Source organism: Geotrypetes seraphini, chromosome 2 (assembly GCF_902459505.1).
Source record: "Geotrypetes seraphini chromosome 2, aGeoSer1.1, whole genome shotgun sequence".
Taxonomy (NCBI): Eukaryota; Metazoa; Chordata; class Amphibia; order Gymnophiona; family Dermophiidae; genus Geotrypetes; species Geotrypetes seraphini.
Genome location: NC_047085.1, coordinates 395,430,719 through 395,458,221, shown reverse-complemented (window position 1 = coordinate 395,458,221; position 27,503 = coordinate 395,430,719). Strand labels below are relative to the sequence as shown.

The following is a 27,503-nucleotide window of genomic DNA, read 5'->3' as shown; positions in this document are numbered from 1 at the left end:
ATTGCCTCCCCCCCCCAAAAAAAAAAAATCTGATCTCTCTTCTTACTCCTAACCCCCCAACCCCGACATGATCTGGTATCGCCCCCTGTCTCTCAAGTTTGGTTTGATATAACAGCTAAAGTGGAAAGCAGCCACTCATAACTTAATGCTAGATTTCAAACATACAGACTTTAATAAAATGGGGGAGTACCTGAAGAAAGAGCTGTTAGGATGGGAGGACATAAAAGAAGTGGAAAAACAGTGGTCTAAGCTGAAAGGAGCAATAAAAATGGCTGCTGACCTTTATATGACGAAAATAAATAAGAACAAGAGAAAAAGGAAACTGATATGGTTCTCCAAACTTGTGGCAGAGAAAATAAAGGCAAAAAAGTTTGCATTCCTGAAATATGAAAAAACCAAGAAGAATACAGAAAGGACTACTAGGTGAAACTGAAAAAAGCCAAGAGATACATCTGGCGAAAGTGGAAGAGCAAATGGCTAAAATTGTAAAAAAGGGAGACAAAACTTTTTTTCAGATATTAATGAAAGGCTGAAGCGAAAAATGGAATTGTGAAACTAAAAGATGCTATGAACTGATATGTGGAGAGTGATGAGGAAAAAGCAAACATGCTAAACAAATACTTCTGAGTTCATGGAAGAAAATCCTGGAGAAGGACCGAAATTGTCTGGCAAAGTGATACATGAAAATGGAATAGATTCTGCACCATTAACAGAGAAAAGTGTTTATAAACAACAACTTGAAAAATTGAAAGCAATGGGACCAGACATGATCCATCCCAGGATACTGAGGAAACTCAAAGAGGTTCTAGCAGGTGCTAGTAAAGCACAGTTACTTACCGTAACAGGTGTTATCCAGGGACAGCAGGCAGATATTCTTGACTGATGGGTGACGGCACCGACGGAGCCCCGGTACGGACAATTTTAGAGTGATTGCACTCTAAGAACTTTAGAAAGTTCTAGCTAGGCCGCACCGCGCGTGCGCGAGTGCCTTCCCGCCCGACAGAGGCGCGCGGTCCCCAGTTAGGATAAGCCAGCTAAGAAGCCAACCCGGGGAGGTGGGTGGGACGCAAGAATATCTGCCTGCTGTCCCTGGATAACACCTGTTACGGTAAGTAACTGTGCTTTATCCCAGGACAAGCAGGCAGCATATTCTTGACTGATGGGTGACCTCCAAGCTAACAAAAAGAGGGATGGAGGGAAGGTTGGCCATTAGGAAAACAAATTTTGTAAAACAGATTGGCCGAAGTGTCTATCCCGTCTGGAGAATGCATCCAGACAATAGTGAGATGTAAAAGTATGAACTGAGGACCAAGTAGCAGCCTTGCAGATTTCCTCAATAGGAGTGGAACGGAGGAAAGCTACAGACGCTGCCATAGCTCTAATCTTGTGGCCCGTGACAGAACCTTCCAGTGTCAGGCCCGACTGAGCATAACAGAATGAAACGCAAGCAGCAAGCCAATTGGACAGAGTGCGTTTAGATACAGGATGACCCAACTTGTTAGGATCAAAGGACAAAAACAGTTGAGGAGATGATCTGTGAGGTTTGGTGCGATCAAGATAGTAAGCCAGAGCACGTTTACAATCCAAGGTATGCAAAGCCTGTTCACCTGGATTAGAATGAGGCTTTGGGAAAAAAACAGGTAGAACGATGGATTGGTTAAGGTGAAACTCAGACACAACCTTAGGAAGGAATTTTGGATGTGTACGAAGGACGACCTTATCATGGTGAAAAACAGTGAAAGGTGGATCAGCCACCAGTGCATGGAGCTCACTGACCCTCCTGGCAGAAGTGAGAGCTATCAGAAAGACCACTTTCCGAGTTAGAAATTTAAAATGCGTTGAGGCCAAAGGCTCGAAAGGAGGCTTCATTAACGCAGAAAGAACCACATTAAGATCCCATACAACAGGAGGGGCCTTAAGAGGTGGCTTCACATTGAAAAGGCCCTTCATGAACCTTGAAACTAAGGGATGAGCTGAGAGGGGTTTTCCATGAATCGGCTCATGAAAAGCTGCAATAGCACTAAGGTGAACTCTTATCGAAGAGGATTTAAGACCAGAGTCAGATAAGGACAAAAGATAGTCCAACACCAGTCCCACTGCTGTAGACATGGGATTATGGTGATGTAACAGGCACCAGGAAGAAAACCGAGACCACTTTTGTTGATAACATTGAAGAGTAGACGGTTTCCTGGAGGCATCAATAATAGAACGGACAGGCTGAGAAAGGAGAGCGTGAGCCGAAGTCAGCCCGAGAGATACCAAGCTGTCAGGTGCAGAGACTGTAAGCTGGGATGAAGTAGCGTTTGCTGATGCTGTGTAAGTAGTGAAGGAAACAGTGGAAGAGGTATGGGTTCCCTGGAACTGAGTTGAAGCAGAAGGGAGAACCAATGCTGTCTGGGCCACCGTGGAGCGATGAGAATCATGGTGGCTTGTTCCCTCTTGAGCTTGAATAATGTGCGCAGCATGAGCGGAAGAGGAGGGAATGCATAAAGGAAACGATTGGTCCAATCCAGGAGAAATGCATCGGGTTCCAGACGGTGAGGAGAGTAAAGTCTGGAGCAAAACAGGGGCAGTTGATGGTTGTGGGGAGCTGCAAAAAGATCCACTTGAGGTGTGCCCCATTGAGAGAAAATGGACTGGAGAGTCGAGGGATCGAGAGTCCATTCGTGAGGTTGAAGAATTCTGCTGAGATTGTCTGCTAAGCAATTCTGTTCCCCTTGGATGTAGACTGCCTTCAGGAATAGGTGACGAGCAGTCGCCCAGGTCCAAATCCTTTGAGCTTCCAGACACAAGGGACGGGATCCCGTCCCTCCCCGTTTGTTGATGTAGTACATTGCAACTTGGTTGTCTGTGCAAATGAGTAGTACCTGAGGAAAGAGAAGATGTTGAAAAGCTTTGAGGGCGTAAAACATCGCTCTGAGTTCCAGGAAATTGATGTGGTGTTTCTTTTCCTGGGCGGTCCAAAACCCCTGAGTTTGGAACTCGTTCAAGTGAGCTCCCCATGCATAGGGGGAGGAATCCGTGGTGATGACCAGTTGATGAGGAGGTAGATGGAACAGCAGACCTCTGGATAGATTTGAGGATGTCAACCACCAAAGAAGCGACTGTCGAAGAGACGAGGTCACAGATATGAGTTGTGAACAAGGATCCGTCGCTTGGGACCACTGGGTCGCTAAGGTCCATTGAGGAGTACGCAGGTGGAGACGTGCGAAGGGTGTGACATGTAGAAAAATACGCGCGAGCGGGAAGGCAAGTGAAAAGTTAGAAAAAACTTCCAACAGCCGTTGGAAACACGCGTCTTCTTAGCTCCGCGGAATTAAGAAAACTGGGGACCGCGCGCCTCTGTCGGGCGGGAAGGCACTCGCGCGGTGCGGCCTAGCTAGAACTTTCTAAAGTTCTTAGAGTGCAATCACTCTAAAATTGTCCGTACCGGGGCTCCGTCGGTGCCGTCACCCATCAGTCAAGAATATGCTGCCTGCTTGTCCTGGGATAAAGATTTGTTCAAGAAATCTCTGAAGACTGGAGTGGTTCCTGGGGATTGAAGAGAACGGATGTGGTCCCTATTCACAAAAGTGGTTGCAGAGATGAAGCGGGAAACTACAGGCCAATAAGCCTAACTATAGTTGTTGGAAAAATAATGGAATGGTTGCTGAAAGAAAGGATAGTGAAATTCCTAGAATTTAATGGGTTATAGGATCAGAGGCAACATGGTTTTTACTAAAGGTAAATCGTACCAAATGAATCCGATTGAATTTTTTGATAGGGTGACCAGAGAATTGGATCAAGGATAATTTGCTAGAAGTAATTTACTTAGATTTCAGCAAAGCTTTTGACACTTTTCCTCATAGGAGGCCCTTGAACAAACTTGACGAGCTGAAATTAGGACCCAAAGTGGTGAACTGGATTAGAAACTGGTTGACGGACAAACCGACACCATAGGGTAGTGGTTAATGGACTTCACTCGAAGGAAGAAAAGGCGAGTAGTAGAGTCCCTCAGGGTTCGGTGCCCTTCATCATTGGTGCCTGTACCAGAGCCTCACTTTGTGCAAAGGTAGAGCCAACCCTGCATTTTATATTTTTCTGTTGTCCTGTTTCTATGAAATGTCTGTAATGTAACCCCTTTACAGAAGCTCATGTAAACCACTGTGAATTGACTCCCCAGTCATTAGTAGTGGTATAGAAGCTTTCAATAAACAAACAAACAAACATAATATCTGAAGCTTCAAGCTGTGATCCATGCAGGGCTTCCAGGGCTCAAGGTGGGCAGGTGGCAGATAATCTCATGTGGACTCTGTAGGCAAAGATTGCCATTGGTTGGAATTTATCAGTACCAGGAGAAGTACTGCACTGTAGGGAATGAGGAGCCAGTCCCAGCAAACCGGAATGTGCTGGAATCAGGGAGATCAAAGCAGAGAAATGATCCAAGCCTGTGAGAGATGAGGAGTAAGGAGAAGGAAAGGAGGACAAAGAGGAGACAAAGAGGAGGTAGAAAAAACTGGGGAAAGTTAAAGAATGGGCAAAATGTAGTGTAGGTCATCTGAGAGAATGACTAGTGAGGATTAGTTGGGGGGGAGGGGAAATGTGGTGTGTGGATGGACTACACACTAAAGGGAGATAAAGAGATCATGACATGGATGGACTAGAGGAGACACAGGCAGGACCCTATGTTTATGTTTATTGTGTCATCTTATTTAGATCAGTTTTCCCAAAGGGAACAGTTAAAAGCCATTTTTTAAAAATGTGTTTTTAAAAGCGACTTAAATTTGGGAAAAGATTGTTCCACCCTGATAAAAGGTGTCAAACTATTCCATAGAAAAGGTGAGATGAAAAAGTAAGTGGATTTTTTTTTGTAGATTCATAATGGGCTAGTTTGGGAGAGGGAAGAACTAGTCTATTTGCGTTGATTGACCTCAGTGCACGGGAAGGAGTGTATGGTATAGTGGCGGATGCTATGTAAATTGGTGGAGCGCTCTGAATGTGAGGCATAAAATTTGAATTGGCATCTAAACAGCATAGGGAGCCAGTGTAATTGAATTAATAGCAGTGTGAAATGATCATATAATCTAGTTTTACAGAGGAAATGTGCTGCTGAATTTTGAAGAGTCTGTAAGCAGCATAAGTTTGACAATGTTATGCAGTAATCTATTTTTGATAAGACAAAGGCATGAACAAAAGTGTGCAAAATCTAATACAGAGCCAAAGGATCTAATCTGCCTAACCCAGTAATAGCCTTTTTTGACTACCTGATAATTAAAACGCAGTGCAGCATTAAAATGGACTCAAAGATAGCAAAAACATGTCACCGGGGTCAGATCTGTGTCCGGAGGTTGTGATAGCCCAGAGCACATTGCAGGGTTTCAAGGAAGGTTTAGATAAGTTCCTAAAAGATAGGGGGATTGAGGGTTACAGATAAAAGAAGAGGTAGGTTACAGAAATGGACAGGAACCACATTGCAGGTCATGGACCTGACGGGCCGCCACGGGAGCGGACCGCTGGGCGCGATGGACCAATGGTCTGACCCAGTGGTGGCAACTTCTTATGTTCTTATGTAAATAAATGAATAATAGATTTTGGTACTGGTAAAAGGACGGTAATCCAACAAACAGTTGTTTTATAGGGACTCAGGATCCAACTTGAGATCACAGAGGTGCATTGTTGAAGGGGAGTTAAATCTATATTTGATGAGAGAATAGGGAAAACCAGAAGAATGTCATCAGCATAGATGAATGTCTTAATATTAAAATGCTGAATCAGTGTGGCAAGAGGACTAAAAAACACATTAAACAGCAGTGGGGACAGTACAGACCCTTGTGGAACTCCACAGTCTAGTTCGAAAACAGGACGACGAGCTGATGGAGGTATTGATTTGAAATTTACGATTTATAAAGAATGATTTGAACCAAGCTAAAACTGTACCAGAAATACTAAAGATATTAATTGCAAAATAAGTAATGAATGATTAACCAGATCAAAGGCAGCCAAAAGGTCGAGCAATACATGTAAAACAATTTTTCCTGCATCAAGACTAGAATGTAGTTCACTATTCAGAGCTGTAATAGTTGTTTCTGTACTATGGTGTGTTCTAAATTCAATCTGTCGGGGATATAAAATCAATTTTTTATCTAAGAAATCCATAAGCTGATCATAAACTATTTTCTCATGAGACTTCCCCATGCCTATATTACCTGTCCTGCCTAGTCACTCTCAACCAGAAGTATTTTTGTTGTTGGCAAAGAGAAATTGGTGTTGAATTTGAGTTCATCACTGTTTGAGGAAAGTATAAAATAAGTGAGGGGAAATTCTGTGTAGTTCTGAATGAAGCTAAAATTAGAGGATAAGAAGAAACGTCAGTTTTACACTGAAAAAAAAAAAAAATAGGGCTATGCATTTTCTAGACGCAGTTACATAATGCTCTCACATTTCCTTGAACAAATACTATGGCTAGTGTTAGCAGTAACAGAGAAAGCACAGTTACTTACCTTACCAAGTGTTATCCAGGGGAAGCATGCAGATATTTTCACATGTGGGCGACGTCATTCACAGAGCCCAGTATGGCCAGTGGTAAAAGTATACTTGCACTAAAAATTTTCAGAAACTTCACAAATGCCCGGATCGCACATGCACGAGTGCCATCCTGCCCCAACACAGGCTCGCAGTACCTGACCAAGGAGCTGCCCTAGTTGCACTCCTCTAACACGACTCCCGTCATGTGTGACTGAGGTATTCTGTTAGCATGATTCTTCTGTGTAGCATTCTATAGTAATTTGACTTATTCAGTTTTCTTGATAGTGGAGGGGATATTTGTGAAGGGGAGGGGAGACAAGGGTTTTCTTGATCCTTCCTCTATATTTGTGTTTATAAAATGACAATTGTACAGAATATTGTTTCTTTTTATACTTTAACAAAATAAGTTCAATATAATATCATAACTATTTGAGAGTTGTATGGTTGGAATCAGATGGCTTGCGGGAATAGGGTGAGAATGGGGACCAAGCTCATGGGGACGGGCGGAGATAGGGTCAAATTTTTTCCCCGTGTTATTCTTTACAAAAGAACTCACCCAGTTGCAACTTCCTCATTACAGCCCATAAAAATTTTCAGTTAACCTGATAGAAGACCTTTTTGGCATCGATCACAAGGACTGCAGTTTAACTTTCTCCTGCTGCGCACTTCATATCAAATGTAAAGTTGTCCCGACATTATCACGCACTTGCCTTCGAATGATAAACCCTGATTGGTCAGCATGAATAAGTTTAGGCAGCATCCTAGCCAGTCTCAAAGCCAGTACCTTTTGCATCAACATTCAAGAGTGAAATTGGTCGATATACACCACATTCAGAAGGATCCTTACTAGGCTTCAACAACACTGTTATACCCACTTCTCCCATGGTCAAGGGAAGAATCTCCCCATCCCGTACTCCATTAGCTACTCGTGCAAGCAAATCCCCTAATACATTCTGAAACTGTTTATAAAACTGCCCAGTATATTCATCCAGACCCAGGGCCTTTCCAAATTTCAAATTCTTTATGTCCTCTGCTATCTCCAAAGATGTAAACGGTGCACCCAAGCCATCGGCCTCCCACTGGGTCAGACAAAGGAGATTGGCCCAATCCAGATAAGCTTCTATCTGTTCTTCCCTATGTACAGATTGATATCCAAGCGACTGAAATGCAAGGGACCTGGGGAGAGGAAGAAGCGATATGGATCACTTTGAAAAGAGAAGATGGAATTTCTATCTACGTGGGTGTAGTCTACAGACCTCCGACTCAATCGCAGCAAATTGATAAAGATCTGATTGTGGATATCCAAAAGTTTGGAAAGAAAGAGGGGGTACTGCTGTTGGGAGATTTCAACCTGCCGGATGCAAACTGGAAAGTTCCGTCTGCGGAATTGGAAAGAAATAGGTAGATTGTGGAAAAACAGTAATATAAGCTGAAAGGAGCAATAAAATTGGCTATGGACCTTTATGTGAAGAAAATAAATAAAAACAAGAGAAAAAGGAAACTCCAAACTAGTGGAGAAAATAGAGGCAAAAAGAGTTGGCAAACGTGCTAAACAAATACTTCCATTATGTGTTAAGAACATAAGAACATAAGCATTGCCTTTGCTGGGTCAGACCAGGGGTCCATCGTGCCCGGCAGTCCGCTCCCGCGGCGGCCCTCCAGGTCCATGACCTGAAAGTGTTCCCTACCTAACCTAAAATGTCCCTACCCTATTTGCTCAGTGTCCTGTAAGGTAAACCTCTATCTGTACCCTGTTATTCCCTTCGCTTCCAGGAAGTCATCCAGTCCCTTTTTGAACAATAGAATTGTACTCTGGCTTATCACCTCTCCGGGAAGCGCGTTCCAGGTGTCTACCACCCGCTGAGTGAGGAAGAACTTCCTTGCATTCGTTATGAATCTGTCTCCTCTCAGTTTTTCTGAGTGACCTCTTGTTTTAGTTGTCCCTGCTAGTCTAAAGAATCTGCCCCTCTCCACCTTCTCTATGCCTTTCATGATTTTATAAGTCTGTATCATGTCCCCTCTCAGTCTCCGCTTTTCCAGGGTAAAGAGCCCCAGCCTGTCTAACCGTTCGGCATATGAGAGGTTCTCCATACCCTTTATCATCCTCGTTGCTCTCCTCTGGACCCTCTCGAGTATTGCCATATCCTTCTTGAGGTATGGCGACCAGTATTGGACGCAGTATTCCAGATGTGGGCGCACCATTGCTCGATACAGTGGCAGGATAACTTCCTTCGTTCTGGTAGTGATACCTTTTTTGATAATGCCCAACATTCTGCTCGCTTTTTTTGAGGCCGCTGCACATTGCGCCGCCAGCTTCATTGTGTTATCCACCAATATCCCCAGATCTTTTTCTTGGCTGCCTTCCCCAAGTATCCTCCCTCCCATCGTATAGCTGTACATGGAGTTCCCCTTCCCTATGTGCAAGACCTTACATTTCTCCACATTGAAGCTCATCTGCCATTTTTTTGCCCACTCACTCAGTTTGTTCAGGTCGCTCTGCAGTTCTTTGCATTCCTCAACAGTTCTGACCCTGCTGGAGAGTTTTGTGTCATCCGCGAACTTGATAACTTCGCACTTCGTCCCCGTTTCTAGATCATTAATAAATATATTGAACAGCAATGGTCCCAGCACTGACCCTTGCGGAACACCACTTGTGACCCCTATCCAGTCAGAGTAGTGCCCCTTTACTCCTACCCTCTGCTTCCTGTCCGCCAGCCAATTTTTGATCCATCTGTGCACGTCCCCTTCCACCCCGTGACTCCACAGTTTCTTCAGTAGGCGTTCACAGACAAAAATCCCAGAGAAGGACCGAGATTGTCTGGCAAAGTTACACAAGAAAATGGAGTAGATTCTGAAGGTGGACAAAGTGATGGGACAGGACGGGATCCATCCCAGAATACTGAGGGAGCTCAGAGAGGTTCTGGCGAGTCTTATTAAATACTTTTTCAACAAATCTCTGGAGATGGGAGTGATTCCTGGGGATTGGAGGAGAGCGGATGTGGTCCCTATTCATAAAAGTGGTCACAGGGATGAAGCAGGAAACTAGAGGCTGGTGAGCCTCACTTCGGTTGTTGGAAAAATAATGGAAGTGCTGCTGAAAGAAAGGATATTGTACTTCCTTGAATCTAATGGGTTACAGGATCCAAGGCAACATGGCTTTACAAAAGGTAAATCATGCCAAACGAACCCGATTGAATTTTTTGATTGGGTGACCAGAGAGCTGGATCAAGGACATATGCTAGATGTAATTTACTTCGCAAAGCCTTTGATATGGTTCATCATAGGAGGCTGTCGAACAAACTTGAAGAGTTGAAGTTAGGACCTAAAGTGGTGAACTGGGTTAGAAACTGCTTGTCGGACAGACGCCAGAGAGTGGTGGTTAATGGAAGTCGCTCAGAGGAAGGAAAGGTGAGTAGTGGAGTCCCTCAGGGTTTGGTGCTGGGGCTAATCCTGTTCAATATGTTTGTAAGTGACATTGCTGGAGGGATAGAAGGGAAGGTTTACCTTTTTGTAGATGATACCAAAATTTGTATCAAAATAGACACTGAGGAGGGAGTGGAAAACATGTAAAAGGATCTGCAAAAGTTAGATAAATGGTCTAATATCTGGCAACTAAAATTCAATACAAAGAAATGCAGAGTAATGTATTTGGGGATTAATAATCAAAAGGAACCATATGTGCTGGGAGGTGAGAGGCTGATATGCACAGATGGGGAGAGGGTCCTTGGGGCGAATAGTGTCTGAAGATCTAAAAATGAAAAAACAGTGTGACAAGGTGGTGGCTACTGTCAGAAGGATGCTGGGTTGTATAAAGAGAGGTGTAACTAGTACAAGAAAGAAGGTATTGATGCCCCTGTACAGGTCGTTGGTGAGGCCCCACTTGGAGTATTGTGTTCAGTTTGGAGACCTTATCTGGCGGAGGACATAAGAAGACTTGAAGCGGTCTAGAGGAAGGCAATGAAAATGATAGGAGGTTTACGCCAATAGACATACGAGGAGAGACTGGAAGCCCTGAATATATCCTAGAGGAAAGGACAGGGGAGATATGATTCAGATGTTCAAGTACTTGAAAGGTATTAACGTAGAACAAAATCTTTTCCGGAGAAAGGAAAATGGTAAAACCAGAGGGCATGATTTGAGGCTCAGGGTGGTAGACTCAAGAGCAATGTAAGGAAATTCTTCTTTACGGAGAGGGTGGTGGATGCCTGGAATGCGCTCCCGAGAGAGGTGGTGGAGAGAAAAACGGTGACAGAGTTCAAAAAAGCGTGGGATGAACAGAGAGGAACTAGAATCAGAAAATAATAGTAAATATTGAATAACTAAGGATAGTACTGGGCAGACTTGTACGGTCTGTGTCCGTATATGGCCGTTTGGTTGAGGATGGGCTGGGGAGGGCTTCAATGGCTGGGATGATGTAGATGGGCTGAACTTTGAGGGAGACTTCAGTAGTTGGAACCTAAGCACAGTACTGAGCAGAGCTCTGGATTCTTGCCCAGAAATAGCTAAGAAGAAGAAAAAAAATTTAAATTGAATCAGGTTGGGCAGACTGGATGAACCATTCGGGTCTTTATCTACTGTAATCTACTTTGTTACTATGTTTGATAAAGTATGGTATAAAACTTCAAAAAACTATTTTGAATGTTAGAATTAGAATACTTAATGCTCTCCCTCTTCCCAAATCTCCTGAATGACATACTGGGATCTCCTACATTTAATTTACCTAGCTAATATGGGACCAGATTTATTGCCAAATTCAAACATATTTTGCCTCAACTGGGCTCTTAAGAAATCTACTTCCTCTAGTTGGCATTTCTGGAGCTCTGACCTTTCTTGCTGAATTGTGTTTCCACCTTGAGATCCTGCTTAGTCTTGTGTTGAAGCTCCAAATTAATCAGGGTCTCCCACAGATGGAATAGCTTAGCATCTCTAATGCTTTTTATCTGGGTTCTCCATTAAATTAATATCTCCCTGACAACAGTTTTCAGAGCATCCCATGAAGTTTCATCATTAACTTCCCCCCTCCCCTGGTCAATTTCCTGCAAATACATTAAATTTCCTAACAAAAGACTCATTCAACCTCCAGCATTGTCTACCTTTAAGTTTACAGAATCCCTTCCAGTAAACTCACACTCGTGAATGGTCCGATATCTGGATTGCCTCAATTTCTGCCCAACTCATAACCCCCTCCCTCCCCATTTCAATGAGCCTAAATCCCATCTATTCTGGTATAAGTGTGTGTAGCATGTGAAATAAATGGTGTAGTTTCTCCGAGTCCCATGGCTCATTCTCCAGCATCAATTAAAGAAGGCCTTTCATTCAATTCAGAAGAGCCTTATGGTGTTTCTTCCCATATCCATGCCCCCTCCCCGGGAATAGTCCAAATACCTCATTAGAAAAATGACACCTTGCAAAAAAGTCCAAAAAAGGAGTGAAAATATGATGCTTGATTTGAATTAGGACCATAGATATTAATTGTGAATAGTGTCCCCTTATAGGTTTCCCTTGATGGCTACACATCTTCCCTCTCCATCCTTATACTCCTTCTCAGTCACCAAACCTACCCCTTTCCGCATCAAAATAGCAAGCCCTTCCTTTTTTTTTTTTTGCCTTTCCGGAGCCTGGTGAGTTTTAACCATTTCAAAAGTTTTGTGGTTCAATCAATGGGAATCATTCCTCTTAAATAGGTCTCCTGTAGAAGGGCTACATCCCACCACAACCTTTGAATCTCTTTTAGAACTACTGTATACAGTGCTTTCCTGGATTCTTAACCCCATTGATATTCCAAGATCCTTTGCGAAACTCAGCACTAACCAAACACTCCTGCTTTTCCCCCTTGCCCCCACTTGTCCTTATTCCCATTTCCTCCGAACCATCCCACCCCTCAGTCTGTCCTGGTTGTCTACCTTCCAGATCAGACACTCCTGCTGAAATGAAGTTCCTCCCAGGAGGTTTCCCAACCCCCCTTTCATTCTCTATGCATTCTTTCACTATTGCATTTGTACATCTCTGCAGTCACTCTCCATCCACTACTGAACATATAACATGAACCCACAATCTTGAAAAAAACCTGTCTTTCTATTCAGGTGGCTGTCTTGACATCCACTTCCACTGCCATACCACAGTCTGCCATGCATTATCTGCTCTGGGCTCCGTAGAAGCCAGTCATCTCTCTGGCAGGAACATTACAACATCCCATATCTCTGAAAACAGCCCTTGCCTTTTCAACATTCTGGTTTGTTTTTTTTCCGATTTCCCGTTTACTGTCATCCATAGTCCAAAAGGAAAGAGCCAATGATACTTATGTCCTTCCGCTCGGAGAAGCCACATGATCTCACTGAAAGCTCTTCTGTGAAGTCACCCAGGGCAAGTCCTGGAAAATGTTCACTTTTATCTTTCCAACAAAAATCAGGCATGTCTCTAAAACACATAATTATCTCTCTCACACTTACTTCTTTAGGGGTCCCCAAGCTGTGAGGTGCTTTCTGAATATGAAGATTCTCCCCTGCCATGACATCTTCAGTGCCCAACAATTGAGTACAGATTTCACATACCACCACAGTACAGTCTCAGAATGACTGTCTGAGGAATCCCCTTGAATCGAATAATATGTCTTCACAATCTATTTTCCAGGTCTTCCACCTACGCCTGGAGCTCTTTAATGAGATTAATGTGTTTATTCAGAGTTCCTTTAGTCACTTTCAGGTCCTCATCCAGCCACTCCAAGTGCTCTTCTGACACTGCTACTCGCAGGCCCAATTCTTTCACTTCAACTTTAATTTCTGCAGGTGTAGTGGACTCCTACCATTTTGTTTTTTAAGTTCTGGAGCCAGGTATGCATTGATGATCAATGTCCTCTGCCACCAAATCGGGTTAACCTGTTCCTCGTCCTCAGACTTCGAAGACTGATAAGCCATTTTTTCCTCTCTGCCAACAAAGTCTCTTGCTCCACCCACTGTTTCTCATCTGGTTCCACTGCATATTTGAATTTCTCCAGTTTTAGCCAGGTAGACATTGACTATTGCTCTTTGAATCCACAATGCATATAAATGAGATATGCATGCCTTTCTTGCATATCTCCTACATATTCATTGATGATATCCTCAAAACCTGGCCTGCCTGTGTTTCTTATGGACTGGAATTACCTACTCCTGATGAAAAGCAATATTGAGGAAATCACTGTGCATACTCCTAACAATGCACTTTAAATATATTTATACAGAAAGGTTTAGATAATTTTCCTAGAATGCTTCAAGGAAAAATTGACAGATTATTTACTATTGATAAGACTCTGCAGAAACATACATCATGTTCATCTTACTGAATGTCTAGAACAGTGGTTCCCAACCCTGTCCTGGAGGAACACCAGGCCAATTGGGTTTTCAGGCTAGCCCTAATGAATATGCATGAAGCAAATTTGCATGCCTATCACTTCCATCATATGCAAATCTCTCTCATGCATATTCATTAGGGCTAGCCTGAAAACCCGATTGGCCTGGTGTTCCTCCAGGACAGGGTTGGGAATCACTGGTCTAGAACACTTTTCACCATGGATAGTTCTTGGAGTGGAGATGGGTGAAGGTTAATGCAGCCTGACCATTTCAGTTTTGTGAACTGTGCTGGCTCAGATATCATCACACCAGGCTGACCTCCAGTTTAGTCTCATTCATTTTCCTTAAAGCAAGTTTCAAGTTTATTTAAAATTTTTTATACCACTTAATCAAACTTCTAGGCGGTGTACAATAAAAAAAATACCATAAAAACAAATTAAAAATACTAAACAATACCAGGGTATTTTAGTAGAACACATGACGTGACATATAGACTTATTTCAAACAAATGGGAAAAAGAGGGCAAGAACTACAATCTTTGGAGAAAAGAGCACAAAAAAGGAAAAAAATAATAGATTAGGGTAAAAACTACAAAGCCTTGTTCCCTCACTGCTACACAGGCTTTTTAGCAACACTGACAGAAGTAAATTCTGTGCAGTTTCTCAATTAATTTGCTACCAGACTTGATTGGGAAAGTCATGTGACATGGAATCATCAATGCTTGATGCTCATATCAGGACTAGATACCTGGGCTCTGCACTCTATGCACTTTATAGCAACAAGAGATGACAGCAATGGCTTTTCAATGTGTAGGAACTTCTGAGAACACTTGAATTTATCCTTCCTAGCTACAGCATCAGCTCTACAGTGTGAAAATTAATGAGCAGTATGTAGGATATAAATGACTGGGTTCCACTTTATGTGGCACCTATACTGCACCCAGCACCTCCTCTTCCCTATCTTGAGCCTCTAGTTTTGGGCCCTTCCATCTTCTGTCTTAACCCCAGAAACAGAGCTAAGAGAAATGGGGAGAGAGTATACTGAGCACCAGATACAACTTGCTCTAAAATGTCTGAAGCAGCTACAGAGGAGCAACACTAACAGTTTTAATTTTATTTACATAAACTTGATATTCTACATTCGTTTTAATTAAATGATAACTGAGCCAGCTTCCTTCACAATAGACGTCTTTCTTCTCCTCTCTTTGAATATACAGAGGAAGCTGGTCCACTGATATGGGTTAATGTGGATCTCTGCCAGCTGTTGTCCTTTGTTTTAAGATTTGGAAGAGACATTGGTGGAAATTCTAGAAAGTCTCTAGTTTAATTATTGGTTGAGTCCATATGTGCACTACCTGTGAAGGCTGGTGTGTCATGTGACATTTCTGTTAATGCAGGTGTGGCTTGGGTTAGACAAAACTTGGTGAATACTGATTTAGAGTTATTGCAGTCTCTTCTCAAATTGCTCATGTGAGCTCAAATATTGCAGCACATGCAACATAGTCAATATATATATATAGTCATCTCCTTTCCTGAGATCTTCCATTAATAGTTAACAGACCAGAACAGGAGTGTGAGTTAACATTAATGGCCTCTCTGAAGCATTCATGACGTGGCACTACTCAATTTCCCCAAATGGTGATTTCATTTGATGCTTGAACTAGCCAATAGATGTACAGTAGCACATTTTCACAAGATGAACTGCATAAAGACACTAAGGGCTCCTTTTACTAAGGTGTGCTAGCATTTTTAGCGCGTGCTGAAGATTAGCCAGCTTTATGGAGGAGTTAGCACACCTTAGTAAAAGGAGCCCTAAAAGAGGAATTAATCAAGAGGCGATAACCGATTTAGCATGCGATAACAAATATAGGAATATAACAAGTGTCTTAGTGTTTAGCATGTACTAAAATTGATGAATTCCCTCCTAAATTATTTATTTTAAGACAGAAAACCTAGTGCCATACACAGACAAAAAAGTCTTCTTAGCATGAACATTACATGTATGTCTTGAACTTACAATTTGGTATCTTGCGCTTCCTTCTGCATGATCTCCATGATTATCTTACATGCTGTCGAGCAGCCTTCTGGAGTAGAGTGTATAGTAATGGGTTTCTCTGCAGCACCAGCATTTTCCTTACGATGAATATCAATTCTTTGGAAAAAAAAAGTGTATTAGAAGAATGAATTTATAGAAATCAGTACAGTCAAGTAATGAACTCACCATTCACAGAAGTCTTCCCCAGGTCATTGAGTCTCTGTGCTGTAATTATCAGCTTCCACATCAACCCATCCCCCCACACACACAAACCGGCACCGCGACCCCCCCCCCCATAGCAGCAAAAACAGCAGAAGGGATACCTACTCCCTCCTGCCTAGCCAAATACCCTCACGCAATGCACCCATCCCAAACCATCCCCTACCCTACTCCCTTCCTCCTGAAAAAAAATAGGCAGGAGGGATGCCCACTCCCTCCTGCCACCGGATGCTCCCCTGAACCCCACCCCTACACCTTTGTTAGATGTTGGGAGCTGGAGGAAAGCACGTGCCTCCAGCTCCAAGCTCCGCCTATGGAAAATGACTGGCCTTCCCCTCCCCAGTGCAACATGTGATGCACAGAGAGGAGCCTAAGGCCCCTAATTGGCTCAGATACCAAAGGCCCCTCCCAAAGGTTCCTCACTCTGTATCCTGTGATGCATGGGGAGGGGCCATAGGTCCTGATTTGCTCAGACGTCAGACCTTAGGCCTCTCCTTGTGCATGTGCATCACATGGGATAAAGAGGAAGGAGCCTTTGGAAAGGGCCTTAGGCGTCTGAGCCCATCAGGGCCTTAGGCTCCTCCCCGTGCATCACATGGTGCACTGGGGAACGGAAGGCCCATCATTTTCCATGGGCGGGGCTTGGAGCTAGAGAGACATGCTTCCCTCCAGCTCCCCACTAGCAAAGATACGGGCGGGTATGGAAGAGCATCTGGTGGCAGGAGGGAGTGGGCATACTTTCTACCAATTTTCACCCAGTGCTGCATTCGTCGGGAGTCGTTGGAGGAGGGCTGTCATTGGCAGTAAGGGACTATTTTTTCTTTATTTATTTTTTTATGGGACAGATATTTTGCATGTGTAACACAAGCAAAATATCTGTGTCATTGAAAAAAAAAATGAAAACAGGCAGACCTGTCATTTTTTTCCCGATAGCTAAAACCCCTGGGGTTTTTTTGTATAGCCAAGTGATGTTGGTGCATCAATCGCTTGCCTACTTTTAATGGGGTTTTAACTAATTTGCATGGCCGGATTGGAAAATGGGTGACCAAGGGGAAAACACATGGTGAGCCATTTTGTTTATCGGGTCAGTAAAACCAATCGTTGCTAAAGCTGTGAAAACAGGTTTAGCAATGATCGCTGACTTTAGTGCATCTAGCCCTTAGTTCCTTCAATATGTACCCATTATTTTCTGATTAGAGATCTTCTGTGTTCATTCCATGCTTTTTTGAACTCTGTCACCGCTTTCCTTTCCATCACCTCCCTCAGGAGCACATTCCATGCATCAACCACCCTCTCCGTAAAGAAGAATTTCCTAACATTACTCTTTAGTCTACCACCCCGCAACCTCAAATTATGCCCTCAGTTTTACCATTTTCCTTTCTCTGGAAAAGATTTTGCTCTATGTTAATATCTTTCAAGTATTTGAAAATCTGAATCATATCTCCTGTCCCTCCTTTCCTCTAAGGTATACATATTTAGGACTTCCATACGTCTATTGGCGCAAACCTCCTAACATTTTCATCGCCTTTCTCTGGACTGGTTCAAGTCTTCTTATATTCTTTGCCCGATATGGTCTCCAAAATTGAACACAATACTCCAAGTGGGGCCTCACCAACGACCTGTACAGGAGCATCAACACCTTCTTTCTTCTACTGGTTACGCCTCTCTCTATACAGACTAGCATCCTTCTGGTAATAGCCACTGCCTTGTCACAGTTTCTTTGCCTTTAAATCTTCAGACACTATCACCCCAAGGTCCCTCTCCACATCCGTGCATATCAGCCTCTCACCTCCCAAATGCATTACTCTGCACTTCTTTGCACTGAATTTTAGTTGCCAGATATTAGAGCATTCATCTAACTTTTGCAGATCCTTTTTCATGTTTTCCATTCCCTCCTTGGCATCTACTCTGTTACAAATCTTGGTATGATCCGCAAAAAGGCAAACCTTTCCTTCTAACCCTTAGTAATGTTGTTCATAAACATACTGAACAGGATTGGCCTCAGCACCGATCCTTGAGGGACTGCACTACTCACTTTTCCTTTCTATGAGCGAATTCCATTAATCACTACCCTCTGGCGTCTGTCCGTCAACCAGTTTCTAATCCAGTTCACCACTTTGGGATCCTAACTTCAGCCCGTCAAATTTGTTCAAGAGCCTCCTATGAGGAACTGTGTTAAAGGCTTTGCTGAAATCTAAGTAAATTAAATCTAGCATATGTCCTTGATCCAATTCTCTGGTCGCCCAATCAAAAAATTCAATCATATCTGTTCGGCACAATTAACCTTTAGTAAAATCATGTGGCCTCAGATCCTGTAACCCATTAGATTCTAGGAATTTCACTATCCTTTCTTTCAGCAACGCTTCCATTATTTTTCCAATAACTGAAGTCAGGCTTACCGGCCTGTAGTTTCCCGCTTCATCTCTGTGACCACTTTTGTGAATAGGGACCACATCTGCTCTTCTCCAATCCCCAGGAACCACTCCAGTCTCCGATTTGTTGAAAAAATCTTTAATAGGACCCGCCAGAACCTCTCTGAGCACCCTCAATACCCTGGGATGGATCCTGTCAAATCCCATTGCTTTGTCCACCTTCAATTTTTCAATTTGTTCATAAACACTTTCTTCCATGAATGGCATGGTATCTACTCCATTCTTGTAACTTTGCCAGACAATCTTGTTCCTTCTCCAGGATCTTCTTCCGTGAACACATAAGTAGTTTTTGTTTAGCATGCTTGCTTTAACTCACTCAATTTATGAACAGACCTTGTATGTTCAATATTTTTTTTTCTACAAGACCGCTTGTAAAAGAATTGCTAATCTGAACCAATAAAATTAAACGTCCTATTGTCATGCTATATTCAAACATCTTTGCTTTCTCGGGACCTCTCCTTTTAAGTGACTATGCTATTTTTTTGAGACTGCATTAGTTTCCACATTAATCTTAAAATGCTCCATGTTGATAAAAATGTACCTATCAAGACATATTGGTGGCATAAAAATGTCACACATCTTTGCCTAACTTGTAATTTCAAAATTAGGATGGCCATTTTGCATCTCCCTCCCTCCTCATTGGTCAGCAGCAGCTTTCTTCACAGAAAAAGGAGAAAATTTTCTGTAATCAGATCATTAATTACCGACCTCAAACAGGAAAGGATAGAAGTTATGATAAATCATTTAAAGATTGTTTGAATCTGAAAAGCTAAAATCGGCTGTTTAAGCAGGTAGTCTTACTTGGATTGTGTCTGTTTAGTTATATTTCTGATTGTGGCTCCTTCTTTGCCAATAATGGCTCCTACAAACTGTGTTGGCACGAGCATACGCAAGGGAACATCAGACTGCTGCTTGGGCCTCGCTGCCGCACCAGGTGACCCTTGTCTAGGTTGACCCCTTTGTCCAAATCCACGGCGGCTTTGTGGATGCTGCTGGGCGGTTGGTTGGGTGGCCATTTCATCAGGGATATATGTGACCTTTAATGAATAGTTTTCAAGCTGATATCCATTCAATTTCTCAATTCCTCTATTTTACAAGGAAAGGAAAAAAAAAACAGAAGGTATGAGAATGTTTAATTGTAGGAAGACAAAAACCTGCTGCTCACTGTACATGTTTTAAAATTGTGCTATTTCTCTGCATTTTAAAAATATGCTCAAATCAGATTTTACATATTCAGTGTGCTAGAAAGCAATAAAACTCCAGAACCCGCAGACAGCAAAACCATTTCTAATGGGACATCCTACAAACACCTATTGTATAAGGAAATCTATAGTTGAGTACTATGAGTGGAGTATGATGGACATCTGTTACTCAATGTTTGTATCATACATTCATAGATTTCCTTTGGATTTTTCTTCTGCAGGAATGTGAACTTCATGATGGCTGTGGAGTTCCACACTTGAAAATTCCACACTTTTCATTGACAGGATTCCCATCAATGATCTGAAACAATGTCAAAACATAGCATTACGATTCTGCAAACTAGCATTTTGCGAAATAAAACACTCTTCAGTTACAGTGGCAAAATAACGCTCAGAATTTAGGAAGTTGGTTGGGCTGAGAACTTTTCAGCACCCCTCGTTCAAATTACAAAAAAAAAAACCCAACAATACCAATCAGAGGTGTGCTTTCATTCAGTTTTATGACTTTAGATGCATATATCAAGCAAAATAAGCCAGAAACCACATTCCAAAGTCATCAAGGTCAGATGAAAAGAAGCATAGTTTCTTCTCTCTAGTTACTCTCCTGTGCTAGGAATGTTCCTCTTTATGAAATAACCTGCCCTTTGAGGAGCAAATTAGTCACTCATCATCTGCATAATCTAGACCTGTGTTCTTCAACCGCCTGTGTCGGTCCGCAAAAATTTCTCGCCGGTCCGTGAAGGATTCGGGTCTTCACAAACTGCATACTAGGCAGGAAGAGAGGCTGCGGTGCTGGCGTCAGCTGATTTGCAACTTCCTGTTGCCGTCGCATATGCCGGGACTGCTGCCTCTTGCCTTCGCCGGGTCTCCTTCCACATATGTCTACGCATCTCCAGACCAGAAGCGGCAACTCTGTGTGCTTTAGTTTTAACTTCAGCACACAGCTGCCCTTAAGCAGTAGTTTAGCTGCAGTTTCATGAGGCAGCCTCGAGGCCAGCCCGCTTCGATGATGCAAAGTGGGCCAGCCTACCAAAGGCCCCGAGGCTGCCTCGTGAAACCGTGGCTAAACTACTGCTTAAGAGCAGCTTTCTGCCGAAGTGAAAAGCACACAGAGCTGCCGCTAGGCTAAAGAGAGGAAATATTTGTTGGAGAAGGAAGGGAGAAGGGGTACTCCAGGACAGGGGAGGACGGAAGGGAAGGGGTACTGCTGGACAGGGGAGGAAGGAAAATAGGAAGGAAAAAGTTGGCAGGAGATTAGAGGAGGGGAAGGAGTTAGGATGGAATGGAGAGATCAGATGAGGGAAAGGGGAGAAACAGAGGAATGAGAAAGTAGAGAGAGATTGATGTTGGGAAGGGTGTCAGATGAGAAATAAGGAGAGAGGGACAAAGATGCTAGATCTGGTGGAGAGATAAAAATGAGAGATGAATGAAACATGTAAAAAGGAGAGAGAGGGAACAGGCTGGATGGAAAGGGGAGAGGGGCATAGAAAGAAGGTAGATGCCATATGAAAGGGGGAGATGCTGGATTGAAGAGAGTGAAAAGACGATGAAAGCAGAAACCAGAGAAGACAAAAGGTAGAAAAATAATTTTATTTCTATCTTGTGATTAGAATATATACAGATTTGAAATATGTATCCTGCTAGAGCTGGTGTTTGACATAACTGGGTGCTCTCTCTGACCAGGGAGCAGTTAACCTAGTTGCACTCCCCTAACACTATTCCCATCATGTGTGACTGTGGTATTCTGTTAGCATGATATTTCTGTGTGCCATTGTCATAATTTGGCTTATTCAGGTTTCTTGATAGTAGAGGGGATATATGTGAAGGGGAGGGGAGACAGGGGTTTTGTTGATCCTTGCTCTGTATTATTTGTATTTATAAAATGACAATTATACAGAATATTGTTTCTTTTTATACTTTAATAAAATATGTTCAATATAAAATCATAACTATTTGAGGCTTGCACAGATAGGATCAGATGGTTTGCGGGACCGAGCTCGTGGGGATGGGGTGGAGATAGGTTTTTTAAAAATTTCAGTCTTAGTAGTTTGCTGGTCCACAAAATAATTATTTTATTTCTGCCGGTCCATAGGTGTAAAAAGGTTGAAGAACACTGATCTAGACCAGTGGTTCCCAACTCTGTCCTGGAGGATCACCAGGCTAACCCTAATGAATATGCATGAAAGAGATTTGCATATAATGGAAATGGCAGGCATGCAAATCTGCTCCATGCATATTCATTAGGGCTATCCTGAAAACCCGATTGGCCTGATGGTCCTCCAGGACAGGGTTGGGAACCATTGATCTAGATAACAAAACTTTCTATCATCATCAATGCATCGTACATTAAGTAAAATGTCTGTCTAAAATAGAGCTCTTTCAAATGTTTCCAAAAGAGTAAAGATTGTGCTTACATCATACTTCATGTGGCATTAGGATTGAAACCCAATTTGAAATTTCATAAGATGGGATAATATTGCTAAAGGGAAATGGCCATGGGAGTGGCATTAGGCAAAACATGGGCATTCTAACAAGTTGCATTAAGTATTATAGATAGTGGGTCTCTGTGTACAACTTAGGCCAGGTTACATTACATTTATTGCTTTATATTCTGCAATGAACTTGAGGTTCTAAGCGGATAGCAATCATATTGCCACATCCAGAATCTAGACCAAAAAAACCCAACTTTCATCCAGTCACAATTATAATTCCAAGAGCGTACAAATTCCTGAAACAAATGCATCTTAAACCTTTACTGAAAATCCATGTAATTACTACCATGTAATACAATAGAAATTTTCTTTTCCAACTTAGCCATCTGATAAGAGAAGAGTCTCCAGCAATTTAAAAGGCTTTTTACTTCTTATAGAGGGAAAAGGAAAAATAATAACTCTCAATGATCTAACTCAGTAGTTCTTAAACCTTTCCTGGGGAACCCCCAACCAATCGGGGTTTCAAGATATTCCTAATGAATATGCATGAGGCAGATTTGCATATAACAGAGGTTACATTACATTACATTGTAATGTAACCATAAGTTCGACGCGGTTTACAAAAGATTAACAATAAACATAATACAGGAAATAGAATAAGTTAGTTAGTCAAATGCTTTGAAAAAAGATAGGTCTTCAGGTGTGTTCTCAAATGTCTGTAGGAGTAAGCTGTGAGGGATATCTTGAAAACCCGATTGGCTGGGTGTCCCCCAGGACAGGTTTAAGAACCACTATCTAATCAATAATCGCCCAGTAAGGAGGATGGAGCCAACCCATACAGCAATTTATATAATATACAGTAGAATTTAAACAAAACCTATGCCTATACTGGGAGCCAATAGACTTTACCATAGAATGAAGAGAGATAGATGATGAGATTTTTTTAAATGAATAAATCAATGTCAAAGCTGTATTTTGGACTGTTTAAAGTTTTTCATCAAAAAGATGGGGTAATTTAAATAAATATCAGAATAATCTATAAGTCCCAAAATCAAAGCATGCACAAATAGACAAAACTGCTCTTCAAAATATTTCAGCAGGTTATAGCAGGTATAAGTCTGGAGCCCAGAGTTGGGCGCAGAGTATGCACCCTTTATAAAATAGCACTTACTGTTGAACTTTTCCAGGTTCCATTTATACAATCCCCCCCCCCCCCCCGACTTAAAATACATTAAGGGCTCCTTTTACAAAGCCACGTTAGCGGTTTAACGCGCGCTAAACTGCCGGCTGTGCTAACCGCTACCGCCTCCTCCTGAGCAGGCGGTAGTTTTTCAGCTAGTGCAGGAGTTAGCGCGTGATAAAAAGTTGCGTGCGATAAAGCCGCTAATGCGGCTTCGTAAAAGGAGCCCTAAGTCTTTGGTAACAACATTTAAATTAAGTTAGCACGCTCTAAAAATTGAACGCTCACTAATGAATATACATCCCTGAAAGTCAATTAAAATAAATTACAGTTCTTTAATATTACCCTGACTTAGTGCACTAGACAAGATACATAACCATTAACCGATTCCCAATTACAATTAAGTATTACCAAATGAACTGAAAATGTACAAATTTCCCAGGTTTAGTCCAGTCATAAAGACAGACTATCCTGGTCTAAATATTAATCTCTTTAACAAGCCAGTTCAATTCAGATTTCCTATTCCAGCCAAGAGGTCCAAAAGTTGCTTAGAGGTTTTGATGTTGATGTATCACTTGAGCATGACAGTGATCAGCTAGCTCTGTTTCTCTGGTGTGTACACGCACTCAACGGTGAACACCTTAATTTCAAATTATGTGTTTTTACAAGAGTTGTTCTCAGGGCATGTGGGGAATATTGCCACAGTGAGAACGATTGTTGACTTTAATTAAACAAAATACAAAGGGAACGGGACCAGCATGCCTGAAAGTTAATGGAAAGAATGGGGCAGGGGGAAGGGGTGTGTAGGCAAGCCTGAAGATTTGCTTGGGGTACCTAATTGCTCTTGGCACTAGCCCTGCTTTGGCACTCTACAGACTGCTTGCTTGTTGTTTTTCTGAAAAAAAAATTTAAACAATGGAACCAGTTCCTAGATACCATACTTTAATTTGAAGCACTTAAGAAGAATTACTTTGGAATACATGGCCTAATCTCTAAGATTTTTCCAAGAGAATTGTGAAAAATTGAAAGAGGTCCTTGCAAGACTGGGCAACCAAATGGCAGTTTGTTTAATGTAAGCAAGAGCAAAGTGATGCAAGTGGGAAAAAGCAACTCAAACTATAGATATGTGATGCAAGGTTTTACATTAGGAGTCATTACCTAAGAAAAGGATCTAGGTGATAATACATTGAAACCCTCTGCTCAGTGTGCAGTGGCAGCAAACAAAGCAAACAGAATGTTAGGAAATGAATGAAAAACAAAAATTAGAATGTTAAAATGTCTTTGTAATCACCCTATGATGTGAACGCACCTCAAATACTGTGTAATTCTCGTCATCACATCTCGAAAAGATATAGAGGAATTAGAAAAGGTACAGAGAAGGCTGAAGAAAATGATAAAAGGGGATGACGACTGTCTCATGAGGAAAGGCTAAAGTGGCTACGGCTCTTCTGCTTGGAAAAGAGAGACAGCTGAAGGAATAAATGATAGAAGTCTATAAAATACTGAGTGAAGTGGAACTGATAGACATGAATTACGTTTACTCTTTCCAAAAATACTAGGACTACGGGGGCACATAATGAAGCTATTAAGTAGTAGATTTAAAACAAATAGGAGAAAATATTCCTTCACTCAATGTCTAAAAGAAACATCAGTAAGCCATTATTAAGATGGGCTTGGGAAAATCTGCTGATTACCATATATATTCGAATATAAACTGATCCAAATATAAACCAAGGTGACCCTGTCCCCCCCAAAAAAGGAGGAAAAAAAGGCTGACTTGAATATAAACTGGGGATTTATATTCAAGTACCCTGCCAGGCTCTGGCCTAGTCCCCTCCCTTCCTGCCTTCTTCCCCTGCCCTGCCAGGCTTTGCACCCAGCCATCCTCCCTTCCTCCCATCCCCATCTCCCTATCCAGCTTTGCACCCAGACTTCCTCTCTCCTTCCCATGTCAGGCTCTGCACCCTGTCCCCCTTCCTCCCTTGATTCTTTGCAGGCCTCCCCTGAGCCTGCTGTTAGCCCTGCAGGGAGAGGAGAGATCCCTCCCACCTCCTGTCCAACTCTGACACATCCCACCTCCCAGACTTTTAAAACACCTACCTTTAAAGTCCTGGTGGTCCAGCAGTGGTCTGGGGCAGAAGCGATTTTCCTATGCTTCTGCCCTGTGCAGAGTCGCTATCTGAATGGCTGCTGCAAGTTCTTACAGCAACCTCACGAAGACCGTGGGAACTCTTCAGCAGTTTTTTAAATCATTGAATTCAGTTGCCAATTGTATAAGATATGCTAAGTTTTTTACATATACGGTAGATACTAGTCTCAAGTTTTTTTAGAGAATGATATGGGGACAAAGTTTGTTCCTGTCCCTGCTGGCTCTGTCACCATCCAGTCCCTGTGCCATTCTCTAGCTCAGATATATGTTATACAGCAGTGGTTCTCAAATCTGTCCTGAAGGAACCCTCCAGCCAGTCAGATTTTCAGAATATCCACAATGAATAGTTATTACAGAAATTTGCATGCAAACTTCTCATGAATATTCACCATGAATATTCCGAAACCCTGAATGGCTAGACCTACTGTTATTCTTCTGTATGCATACTGAATCTTGTGTTATAAATACAGTGACAGTATGTGACTTGGAAAAACTCGAAAGGCCCTATAAAGAAGTATGGTTTGAAAACGACAAGGAAACATTTGTTTTGCTTTAATTATTTTGAATAGGAAATGACAATTTGTGTTAATATGTGTATATATTAACTGGATTTAATACACGATAAAAAGAAACAGAAGAAATTAAATGAACATACAGGAAAAATGTGACAAGCCACTTGGTGGCACTATCCTTTTAAGCAATTATTTACAAGCAAGTGAAAGGCAGTAACATTTCAGAATTTCCAGATTGTTTTACTGGAAACAGCCACTAATGGGACAGATTTATGCACTGGTGATCTGCTAGGAAAGCAATAGGCACAATGTAGCTAGGTGCATGAAAATATTTTCAATTCATTTCCGGGTCTTTATCAGTTTTTATTTAAATAAACCTTTTTATTTTAATTTTCAAAAATATACAAAGGAAATATGCACAGCAGTCAATTGCGGTAATACAGAAAAAAAGCATGAAAATCAAATATCTAGAAACGGTAGTAACATGGATGAGAGATCATAAACTGAAGCTGAACCCAGACAAAACAAAATTCATCCTCCTCGAAAATAACAAAGTCCCAACCATAACCAATATAGAAATTAACTCAATTACCCCAAAAACTACTAGGAATGACGATAGATAGATGCTGCACCATGCAACCACAAATCAATAAACAATACAGAAATCATTCGCAGTTATGAGAAACTTAAGACAAGTTCTAAAATTCTTCGACAGAACACAATTACAGCTATTAGTACAACCCCTAATCCTAGGTCTTTTAGACTATTGCAACATTCTCTACCTCCCCTGCCCAGCAACAATGATAAAACAGCTACAAACAATCCAAAACACAGCACTGAGACTTATCTATTCACTGAGGAAACATGACCACATCACAGAGGCATACCTCAACTCACAGTGGCTTCCAATTCCGGCAAGAATGCTATTCAAATTCTACTGTCTACTTTTTAAAACCATAAATGGCGTCAGCCCAACCTACCTGAACAACCGTCTCATCCAAACTACATCAACTAGACATAGGAAAACCCACACTCCATTCACATACCCTCCAATCAAAGAAGTCAAACAGAAAAAAATATATGATGGCCTCCTAGCCACACAAGCAGCAAAACTCGAAAACCAAATCTCCAATCTACTAATTATGACCCCAGACTACAAAACATTCAGAAAAGAAATAAAAACTCGACTCTTCAAAAAATTCCTGCAAACGACTTAATACCGCTAGCTCCTTCCCACTTCCCAATTTCCCAAAACAACCTTATCTTCACTAGAAATTACCAGATATCTTCTTCATGTAATATGTTTTTTGTAATTCTTTTGTAATCCGCCTTGAACCGCAAGGAAATGGCGGAATAGAAATCTCTAATGTAATGCAATATTTTAGCCCTACAAAACAAATAACCACAATATTTCACTCCTATCCCTCCTCACTCTTCTGTCCCTCCCCTCCCTCCCGAGATCTTACATAATGTACTAGGAACCTCAACAAAGCTAAAAGCCTAACCAGCCT

The 27,503-nt window shown here is 42.0% G+C and overlaps 1 protein-coding gene across 3 annotated transcripts in view; it reads right to left on the bottom strand.

Annotated features, from left to right (window-relative positions):
* The window catches only part of IGF2BP3 (insulin like growth factor 2 mRNA binding protein 3), a 279,076-nt gene that overhangs the window by 81,357 nt on the left and 170,216 nt on the right, over positions 1 to 27,503 (bottom strand). For all 3 annotated transcript variants that reach the window (XM_033930871.1, XM_033930872.1, XM_033930873.1), the window contains 2 exons: positions 19,319 to 19,603; positions 15,849 to 15,983 (listed from right to left, as the gene is read on the bottom strand). In XM_033930871.1, coding sequence (XP_033786762.1) covers positions 15,849 to 15,983; positions 19,319 to 19,603 — 420 coding nt within the window. The remainder of the gene's footprint in view (positions 1 to 15,848; positions 15,984 to 19,318; positions 19,604 to 27,503) is intronic.